Source organism: Nycticebus coucang, chromosome 2 (genome assembly GCF_027406575.1).
Source record: "Nycticebus coucang isolate mNycCou1 chromosome 2, mNycCou1.pri, whole genome shotgun sequence".
NCBI lineage: Eukaryota > Metazoa > Chordata > Mammalia > Primates > Lorisidae > Nycticebus > Nycticebus coucang.
Window position 1 is genome coordinate 51392131 of NC_069781.1, and position 11262 is coordinate 51403392.

Consider the following 11262-nt stretch of genomic DNA (forward strand, 5'->3'; position numbering starts at 1 on the left):
TTTTGGGCTTTTTTGCTGCCCATTTTCTTTGGGCTACTGACTTGTCCTGAGCTTTTGTTACCACATTCGTAGAGAGGGCTTTGTTTGGTGATTCAGTGAGCTTCTGTGTCAAACCCCTGGCATATAACAAATGCCCTGTTAATGCTGGTCCTTTGCCTTCTTTCTTATCCCAGGAGAAGGTAAGATAAGGCTATGGGATGCCAACATTGGATGAGGAATGTCAGGTGGGTTGAGCAAGAGTTTTCAGTACCAGCCTGAGAAATTTGCATTTGCTCAGTATTCACAAGTGAACTTGAGGAAGTACAGTAGAAATGAAGGAAAGTGATGTGATGAAAATGTGCTTTGGGAAGATCAGTCTAACCACATTTCCTAGAAAAACTAGTACAGAAAACCCTGGAGGCAAAGAGATTGGTTAAGGAGCCAGTGGGAGAACCTAGGGCCAGAGGGAGGGTGGGCTTAGGGCAAAGAAGAATATAGATGAGACGGATGATGAGAGTGGGCTAAGAAAAGACATAGGAAGGCTTCAGGCTGAGGCAGTGCCACACGTGTACAGTATCTGACCAAGGATGCAAAAGAAGACGGTGTCAGGACTTGGGAGGTGCAGGCCAGCGTCTGTGTTGTGGTCTCAGTTTACATAATGTTTTATGGTGGTCAGATCAAAAACTTGGATATAGAAAGGGAGAAGGTGATATATCCCATCATCTAGAGGATTCCGGCGGAGAGAAGAAAGAGGTCAGGGAGTAGGAGTTGGTGCTGACAACATGGTTGGAGTGGTTTGTCTCAAAGCCATATAAAGGAACAAGAAGGGCAGTGGTGCCTGTGGCTCAAAGGAGTAGGGCACCAGTCTCATATGCTGGAGGTGGCAGGTTCAAACCCAGCCCCTCCCAAAAACTAAAAAAAAAAAAAGTACAAGAACTGATGGGACAGAGCAGATGATGTGGGAAAGGGAAAGCAAGCATAGGACCTAAGCACTCTGCTTACGTGAGTAGATTTTTTCTTTTCATTATGTAATATCTAAATATGTAACTGTGAAGAATGCTAGCTTTTGAATAATTGCACAGCAGAGCCCTGAAAGGTCTTTGAGAATAAGGTAAGAGGCAAGCTCTTGGGAGTTAGCCACCCTGTTTTTTTTTTTTTTTTTCTTTTTCATTCTTTTTTTAATTGGGACTCATTGAGGGTATAAAGAATCAGGTTACACCGAGTGCATTTGTTAGGTAAAGTTCCTCTAATTGTGTCCCACCCCCACGAGGTGTGCCATACACCGTGACCCCTCCATCCCCCTCCATCTTCCCCTCTCTGCCTGTTTTTACTTTTTATTTTTGTCTTTGGTTTGCAGTCCTCAGCGGCTTGGAATCTCGATACAGCTGTTGTGGAGGTGTCCTTGGATCCCTCGGGTGTCAGGTCGCCAAGGTAGGGCTTGTCACCAGAACACGGCTTGTTTCAGAAGCCGGGCTGCAGCCTCCAGCAGAGACCTGGATGATCAATACGCATTTAAAACTATCAATTTACTAATTTTCAGTGGATAAAACTTGCATGAGCTTAATTACACTTAAAAATAGAGTAATTTATTTGACAATGTTTGTTTCAGCTTCATGTTCATGACCAAAAAGAAAATCTAGAGGGCTTTGTGAAGACTTTTGCCAAGGTCCTACCCGCTGATGGTAATCCTGGTGTGTTTGCAGTAAATTGTGAAGTGGTATGTTGGTTTTATATTTTACCTTATTGCAGTAATTAGAAACAAATGATCGTACAACACTGCCTTGTATAAGCTTTCCAGGGCTGTAGCTCTCAATCACACGTAGCTCTGCAATGTTTGTTCACACATTGATAGATGAAACAACTGAAGCTGAAAGAATTTAAGTGACTTGGCCAAGTTCATGTACCTAATAAGTGATGGAAATCAGAAATTGTCCTACAAGTCTCTTTTATTTATTAAATTTTCTTTATAATCAGTGGTGTCTCTACTCATCAAATTGCTGAAATTATGTGAGTCAAAACTCTTTGTGTGTCTGTTACTCCCAAATCGCATGAAGGCTTTAACAAACAGTTGTTGAAACATTATTTATAGAGATAGTAAACTCTTTATAGGGATTTATTTTCCTTTATTTGAGAATCAGTACTAACAGTGGGGGAGCAGAATTTGGAATTACAAAACCCGAGTAGATCTTTTAGGTGCTCTTAGCTGTAAATTAACAACAAGTCAACGGTGATTGTGAGAATCAGATGTGCTAAAATATGAGGAAGTGTTTTCTATCTGTCAAACATCATGTGACTAGTCGTCTTTAACAAAATATATGCAATTTTTATTCCCTATAGTATATTTGAAAAAAGATTTGTAAGGTTTATTTATAATAAAGGCAGAGGACAGTGCCCAGTTTTCAAACTGGAAACGGTGTATGTAATACTGATGCAGGTGTGGAAATTAGATTTCACTGCCATGTTATCCTCTGTGGTACCATGTTTATATAGTATAGAAGGGATTGTCCCCTTTTCATTCAACAGGGTCCATCATTGCATTGTCTAACAAAGTAGCTTCTGGCCAATGTGGCTATTCAAATTAATTAAAATTAAATAAAGTTAAAATTTTGGTTCTCCACTTGCACTAGCAGTATTTCAAATGCTTGGTAGATACATGGGGCTAGTGGCGACCCTGCTGAACAGCCCAGAAATAGAGCATTTCATCATCATGGAAGGTTCTGTTGGGTAGTGCTGGTGTCTAACGATAATGACTATAAAGGCTAAGAAAATGAAATGATTTTATTAACAGAAATGCTATTAACATTAAGGGAAAAAAAATAAAGCTTGGAACATCTTTTACATGATTGTCAGATCCACTGGCTTTTTTTTTTTTTTTTTTTGTAGAGACAGAGTCTCACTTTATGGTCCTCAGTAGAGTGCCATGGCCTCACACAGCTCACAGCAACCTCCAACTCCTGGGCTTAAGCGATTCTCTTGCCTCAGCCTCCCAAGTAGCTGGGACTACAGGCGCCCGCCACAACGCCCAGCTATTTTTTGGTTGCAGTTTGGCCAGGGCTGGGTTTGAACCCGCCACCCTCGGTATATGGGGCCAGCGCCCTACTGACTGAGCCACAGGCGCCACCCCCACTGGCCTTTTTTAGCAACTGGATGATATGATTAAGTTGTATATCTTAGTTAGAAATATTGCTTTAAGATATTTCAAATGTTAGAATATTTTTACTCAATATGATATATAAATTCATTATTTCTCCCTTAATAGTGCTATACGGCCAAAGGTTTGGAACTTACTCGAGTGACAGTTGTTGATTCCAGCCTCCACATGGTCTACGATACATTTGTGAAACCAGATGAGGAAGTCATTGACTATAACACCAGGTATGCATTTTTTAGGGGAAGGGTTTGAGACTAGAGAACATTCAACCATAGTTTATGTGAAGTTTTAGTTTACATACATTTATTGGGATCAGCTTTAGAACGCAAGTTATACTGTTTTTCTTTAATTCATTCAGTTGGGAAAAACATTCATATTTTATCGAGTACCTACTAAAATGCAGATGCTGCACGAGGCCCTGGCTTACAACCCCAAACAAGAGACAAGGTGCTTGGAGTGGTGGGTAGGAGGCTACAGAAACAGGCAAATCAGTAAATAAATTATTGTTTTTATTTATTCAGTTATTCATTAGTTTCTTCTCTAATACTTTATCATTCCCACTAGGTACAAATTTCTGTAATTTGAATTAATTTAATTAATTTCTGTAGACATGACCCCAAATGTACATAGCTTTGCTGTGGCATACAGAATAACTGTCCAGTGCATATTCAGTTTTATTAATCATTACTAAAGTATGACATATTTTCAATTCTAACTTAAAGCTAACTTGAGATGGAACAATATGGATTTGCTTTTAATGTTTTAAAGCCTCATATACAACACCCATGATACATCCATCAGTTTTAAACTGGGTTTTTAAAGTTGTATGAGCCATATGCTATGGCATATTTGCATATTTATAATGGTAAACATAACTATAGTCCAGAAAGGAGAGAACAGGAGGGCGAGGGGAGGAGGTGGGGGAGGGGGAGGTCAGGAGGAAGGAGGAGGGTATTTGGTGGGACCTCACCTAATATGCATAAATGCAATGGTACATTTCAAAACTATGAAGAATAAAGTATAAGTGTCTTACCACAGCAAGTAAGTGAGAAGATGGTTATGTTAATCAGTTTAATGTAAGCATTCCACATTGAATATCAAATCAGCACATTATGCCCCATAAGCACATAACTATGTACATAGTTATGATTTAATAAAGGAAAAAAATTTGAAAATAACTTCCAAAATAAACCAATTTCCTACTCTAAAAATAGAAAAATAATGAATAAGTAAATAATGGAAGGCACTGGTCTTAGAGTGAACACTTAGAAGTAATTACTGGTGTGATTGTGTTTATTGTTCAATTTTCTCTAAATAACAAACTCTGCAATAGCACTTAAAATATTTATATGAATAAGTATGATTTGTAATTATAAGCATGTCTATAATTTTGGTACGTAAAAAGGCAAGGTGATCATATAAAAGTTGTTTTGATGGTAAATGTTGACAATTATACAGTATTCTGTTAAGAATTTTTTTAATCTAAACTCCCTCATAGTTTGGAAAAATGGTTATATTTGTAAACATCAATGAAGGTAGCTGCTATCAAAAGATGCATTTGTAAACTCTTCCCTCTCTGAACCCTATTTGACTTTCCTCCACTTCATTTTGGCCATATCCTAATATCCCCATCTACTGTACTCTTATTCTTTTAGGAGTTCAGTAGGATCTTCCCTGATTCCTTTTTTTGGAACAAATCAGGAAATACTTTGGTAATTATTGATATTAATAATGGAAAAATGAGAATTGAAAGGCTTATAGGTAAAAGAACCTTTGAATCTTGAAAAACTTCAAATGCATTCAGTACATTGAATTCTATAGAAAATATTTTTGAATGAACCCATTTACTCCATTCATAACTTCCTTTTAATTCAAATATTTGACTAGCCACATGTATCATATTCTCTAACTAAACAAGATAATGGAGCCAGATATCTCTTGTTTCTTACAAAAGATAGTAGCACATATGGTTTAAGTTAAAATACTTCTGCACTATTTATCTCTCTTAGCAGTAGCCATGTCCCTGAACATTTATTTAGTATGTGCTTCATGAAAGCCACTGAGGTAGTCACTCACCTGCATTGATTTTTCAAGGGGCCCTCTTAAACCTGTAAGTTGGTAATTATCCCTATGTACAGATGAGCATACTGAGACCAGAAGGTTATGTAACTTGCTAAAAATAACACATAGCGAGCAACTGGCATAGTCATAGTATAGTTCAAACCCAGGTTTTCTGGACTCACCTACGGTTTCATTTGCTCTTCCATCTATTCACTTTTCATATTTAGGTTTAGGCCACCTAACTGTATTTGATAAAACTCAGATTACCAAGGTAACTCAGCAGAGGGGTAGTTGACAGCGGTTAAGCGCTTTGTTTTATTGAGGTGTTCGTCACAGTAGGGCAATGCGTTTTAACTATAATTGATGAAATTCACTGATCATATTCTTTACTTGCATTATGTGTCTTCTTGGGATAGGTTTTCTGGTGTAGTTGAAGATGATTTGAAGAACACAACAACATCAATCCGTGACGTCCAAGCCATCTTGTTGAGCCTTTTTAGTGCTGACACTATAATAATTGGACATAGCTTTGAATATAGTCTATATGCTCTTAAGGTAAATAATTACAGGCCAATATTTTCTTAAAAAATATTTTTACAAAATTATATGCGTTAAGATGGTAGTCCTTTTCATTGTATCATAATTTGTACTTGATTTGTCCTATTAACCAAGAAAACAAGAATTTTTGATTGGGCTGATGCCATCCAGCTTCAAAAACCCAGAGCAGTGTGAGACAGCTCACATCATTTGGCTGATCAAGATCAGAAAGAATCTTGATGGTTTCATCATCAGTTATGATAAAACAACATTGTTTTGACAAACTTTAATATTCAAATGAACAAGCCTAAATTTATGTAACAGATTATTTTATTCATATATGTCAAGGTTCTTTTTCACATTAAATCATTAGGCTTATTTGTGAGCTCAAAATCTAATGTTATGTTCATTTTCTTGGCATAGTGAACTTGAAAATATTTTCTTAATGTACCCTAAGTTAAAATTGTCTGTTATTTGCTCTGTATTCTAGAATGGGACCAGTAAACTATGGCCCTGTTCTATTTTTGTTGGAACAGAGCCAACATGCCTATTGATTTCTGGCATATTTTCTATAGCTGCTTTCACATTACAATGATATCACTGAGGAATTGTGACAGACCGTGTGACCTACACGGCAAAAATATTTACAATCTGACACATTAAGAAAAAGTTTGCTCATCCCATTATAGATCAATGATATCCAATAGAACTTTCTATTGTGTATATATTATACACATATTGTGTGTGTGTATAGAGAGAGAAACTACGGTTATCTAAACAGATTTTTTTGTTCACACACTTAAGGGTCCTTTTCCGCATTAAATCAGGTGGACTTATAGGTGAGCTCAAAAGTCTACATCATGTTTATTTTCTTGTCATGATAAACTTGAAAATCTTTCCTTAGTAGACTCCAGATTAAATTTTTCTGTTATTTGCTCTGTGTTCTAGAATGGCACTAGTAAACTATGGCCCCTGGGCTGGCCAGCTGTTTGCAATATATACACATAAACACACCCATGTACATACATATGTATTTCATACTAGGTGTATACATATTTAACCATAATAGACACTAAGCACGTGTGACTGGTGAGCACTTGAAAGGTATCTAATGTGACTGAGGAAATGAATTCTTGTTTAATTTACGTTTAAATATCTGCCTATGGCTCGTGGCTTCCACACTGCACAGCACAGCTCTGGAACTTTGAAGACCTTTACTGAGCATTGGTCTCAGCCACCCCTGGACTTACCTTCATGTGGAGAAGGGTTAGATCTTCTCCAAGTAAGAGATAAGAATCCAAGTAAGGCCGTTTAATTTTCATGGGTGAATGTCAGCCTTTTTCTTAATAAAGCTGGTGTCTGTAGCATAGGACATTTGTTTCAAAGAGCAGTGTTGTCACTGCCTGTGACAGATAAGCTGGAATGTGCTTCCATTCAGATCTGACCAAACTGGGAAAGCGGAGTTGGGGACATAAGTTTCCGTAAGTGAGCTCTTCACAGGGATGTTGTCCTGTCATCTCAGAGACATCACTTCCCAAACTGGACCTCTTGCTGTGACTTCCCTGTGTCTGATTTCTCAGGAACCATTGCCTGCCTGTCCTTCAGACCAGAACATTTCAAACCATTGTGCTTCTTCATTGGTTAAAATCAATCTTCATTCCAGATGACTCATAGATTCTCCTATTTTTCTCTTTCCTCTGCCACTTTTAGTGTCATCTTCTCAAGAAACTTCCCTTGTCCCCAAGCTGACTTTTCTCTGTTCCCACTCCTGTTCACTTTCCCCCACTACTCTGACAGTCCCTGAGTGCAGGGATGCTGTGTGGCCAGTGCTGCCGTAGTCCGCTGCCACCAGGTCCCAGCAGGCGTCAGCTTCCGGTGATTTCCCTCTCCTGTTGTCCCTGCACAATACCCTGCAGGCAGAAACTGGTGCTCAGCATGGCAGCTGGAACCTTAAATGAGAATTTAATAGTGGTTATGTCAGGCAAGGCATAATGGGCGTTAAACTTTAAATTTCCAACTTCTCATTTCTCAGTCTTTAAATTACTCTTGTCCTCAGGTGAATCTGCAAACACTTCTTTTAAAATATGGTTCTCCTAAGGAGGAATCCAAACTTATACCTGACTTTCTGGGTACCTGACCTCTCTTCCCCCAAAACTGTTCTGTCGTGTTTTCTACATCATAAGACAGTAAAGATGCATTCAGCTTCTTCCATGTGTCTGCACTGGGGATTTGGCACTAGATAGGACTGAGCTCTTACCTGTGCCTCCTCCAGAGGCAGACCAGCAAACCTTGAAATTCAGGGTGACTGGTATATAAGGTATGTGCTGAACTGGGGTGTGCCACCTCCACTGAGTCACAAGCTAGAAGGAGCCTGACTCTCTGTCACCCCAAGTCCTTGGGGGAACCTCTCTGCACTCAAGCTGGTGGTACCTTCTCCACCTCTCTGTAGGAAAGTGTGGACTCTGAAACCAGACAACTCAGGTCTTGTTTCCTTCAGCTTTACTAACTTAGCTTAGGCAAGTTTCTTAACCTCTCAAAGCCTCGATTTCCTTGGCTATGAAAAGAGATGATAAAAAGACCTATCTCATCAGGTTGCTCTGCAAAGCATACTGAGATATCTATGTGGAATGCTCAGTCCAGAGACTTACACTGGGGAGGTGCTCCCTGTTACCTGCTATCGTATCAGTTATTGTTGCTGCTTCCTGATTCTTCGCCAAGGGCTTCTGACAGGTTTTTCCCTTTTATTTGACAGTTAATTCATTCTTCACTCGTGGACACATCACTTATGTTTCCTCATCGGCTGGGCTTGCCTTACAAAAGATCCCTGAGGAGTCTAGCGGCAGATTACCTGCAGAGAATCATTCAGGATGACGGTAAGAGACCATTTGCTCACAAATACTGTCAGGATCCTCAAGCTGACGTGACTGAACAAACCATGAGAGCCATGCAAAGGTTTGGTGTCTGAAATGCGTAGGGTAGGGCACAAGCTTCTTTCCTACCAACTCTCTTCTATGCTGGAGAATCCTAAAGCATCTGCCTGTGCTTGTGTAAAAAGCATCGTATGCCCAGTGCACCGCCCCATCCTGGATGTTCCACATGAATTAGAGCAGCAGTTGCACTGGGAATGATGGTCAGATCATCATGCCTCACCCTCGCGTTCATGCACAGAACTGTTAGTGTGGGCATCTAATTCCATCCCAAATTTCACTGTGTAGCTTTTCACATGTGCTTTTCATTAACCCAAATGAGGTTCTTTCTGCAATTGAGTCCAGGTTATCTCACCAAGGGTAAAGTGTGGATGCGTTTTGTATTATAAGAAGTGTAATTCTGTAGATTCATTGTATACTTCACGTGCTTCATAACAGATTGGTATATCATGCTCTCAGAACTGTTTTTCTGTTTTTGCTTCTCTGATGAAATATGTCCAGTGTTAAGTACAAATACAGCCACCAATTACCTGTTAGTGGCATGGCCATCTGTACAATTTACCAGTGTCTGGCTCAGAGTGGAGAGGATATATTCATGCACACCTGTTTAGGAAACTGCATGAATAACAGAGCAAGTTAATTTTAAGTATGTTAGAATTATGTTATAATACTGTATGTTTTTAAAGTTACTCTTCTGATCTATAATTAATTATACAAAATGCAGGTTTAATTTTACAGTGCACTAGTAACTGTTTTGCAGAGGGTCTTTAATTGACATCTACTTTAAGTATATTCATATTTCAGATTTCCCACAAAATTCTATTATAAAATTTGCATTGCCTTCAATATATACATAACATATTGAAAGGTCTTGAACATATTGAAAGGACATGGAAACTAGGCTGTCAGAACTACATAGGTATAAAAATATTTCAGTTAACAAATCTGATTTAAAATCTTCTAATCTTTAAAATGTTAACATGGTATCATAGCTTTCTCAGAGTAATACACAAGTAAATAAATGAAAAAATTGCACTATTTTAGAACCATTGACTATATGAATTTTCTCATTTGGTCTCAGTATCATTTATTATTCTCGCCAGAACTATATTCCAGGTGAGAAAATAATCTACTTTTTAAAACCACGTAGACATGTGTCTAGGGTCATCCTTTGTTTAGAAATGTGTACTTTTCCTAGTATTCCACATTTCTGGCTTCTAGCCACATCTCTGCCCTTTAGTGACATCTGCCCATTCGTGGTTATACTTCAACAAAGAGGTATATGGCTAAGGTGGTGTGGCCATCGGTCACTGTGAGGTAGCAGCAGTGTGACAAGGACACACTTCATAGAAAAAGAGCCATGTTTGTCAGCATGGTAGATTCATGTAAAACATTTATAAAGCAACCATAGGGGTTCACATTAGGGCTAATTATATTTTGGTAGACTGCAGTGTTAACTTTGTTGCAAACACAACTAAAGGCTTCGTGTTGAGAACGTGTGGGCAACATCATAGATATGGTCATCTTATGTCTAACACTTTTTAAAAAATATTTGTACTGTTTTGGAGGTCACAAATCTACAGAAAATGCAAAAGCTTGCATGGAACTGGTCCTTTGGAAGGTAAAAGAAGACCTGAAAGGAAAGAAGTAGTCACTTTGCTCAAGAACTTCGCTGTACCAGGGACTCCTCTGGCTCCCACTGCTGGCAGTGGAGTTCCGTCTGGGGTTTCTTGACACTTCAGAGAGGAGGAGGAAGAAAAGAACTGTTGAGGTTTATTTATTACATTTTAAAGGTTATATTTCCACAGTGATTTCTCAAGTTGGGTCTGTGGGCAGAGGGAGGGGATGATGAGGAATTAAGTTAGTTTGAATTTTCAACTCATCTCTGTAAGTAATTTGCTTCCTCTTGTGAATAACAGTGGAAAGCAGTTTGGATTTGAAGCAGTGAGTCTAATACTGTTTGCAAAGGTTGTTTCTCTCTTTATACTTAAAACTATCATACTGCTTGGCGTTAAAAACATCTTTACCTAACGAAATTGGAACCACTTCCTTTAGATCTCCTGTACATAAATAGAAGTAGAGGGTTTTGTTTTTTTTTCCTTTCTCACAAAATATATGAAAGTAAATGTAAACTTTTCACTCTGTTGACATAAAGGTTTTGGTATTTGTCTATTGAGTAGTAGTGTTTTTATTCCAACGGATGTGCTGTCACTTGATTTTAATTCCTATCAACAACTCACTGATTATTTTAAGGCAGTGCTGTAGGGATTGTGAAGGGTACTGAGCTCTAATCTGTACCTCCAACCTCTGAATTGTCTAATCTCTTTGAGGGGTTAGTTCATTCATTCTTAATTGCTTTTTGGTAAAATGGAAACTAGCCTGTGGGAACTACATGACTTTATTCAGTTTGACTGTTTACTTCTGGTAAAAATCCATGAACGTTCAATATAAATGGTGGTAACACGCTATCCAATCACAAAAGTATCTTTATTTCTTTTTTTTTTATTGTTGGGGATTCATTGAGGGTACAATAAGCCAGGTTACACTGATTGCAATTGTTAGGTAAAGTCCCTCTTGCAATCATGTCTTGCCCCCATAAAGTGTGAC

At 38.5% G+C, this 11262-nt stretch overlaps 1 protein-coding gene across 1 annotated transcript; it reads left to right on the forward strand.

Annotated features, from left to right (window-relative positions):
- Positions 1 to 217: 217 nt before the first annotated feature.
- Positions 218 to 10809, forward strand: LOC128596539 (putative exonuclease GOR). Its single transcript, XM_053606129.1, has 7 exons — positions 218 to 224; positions 1337 to 1410; positions 1589 to 1696; positions 3239 to 3354; positions 5608 to 5746; positions 8481 to 8601; positions 10224 to 10809. Exons 1-7 carry the CDS (start codon positions 218 to 220, stop codon positions 10304 to 10306), a joined length of 648 nt encoding a protein of 215 aa, XP_053462104.1. The 3' UTR covers positions 10307 to 10809.
- The last annotated feature ends 453 nt before the right edge of the window (positions 10810 to 11262 follow it).

Coding starts and splice junctions, on each gene's coding strand:
- LOC128596539 (XM_053606129.1), top strand. Junction 3,355..5,607: donor GTCATTGACTATAACACCAG/GTATGCATTTTT, acceptor TTCTTGGGATAG/GTTTTCTGGTGTAGTTGAAG. Junction 5,747..8,480: donor ATAGTCTATATGCTCTTAAG/GTAAATAATTAC, acceptor TTTATTTGACAG/TTAATTCATTCTTCACTCGT.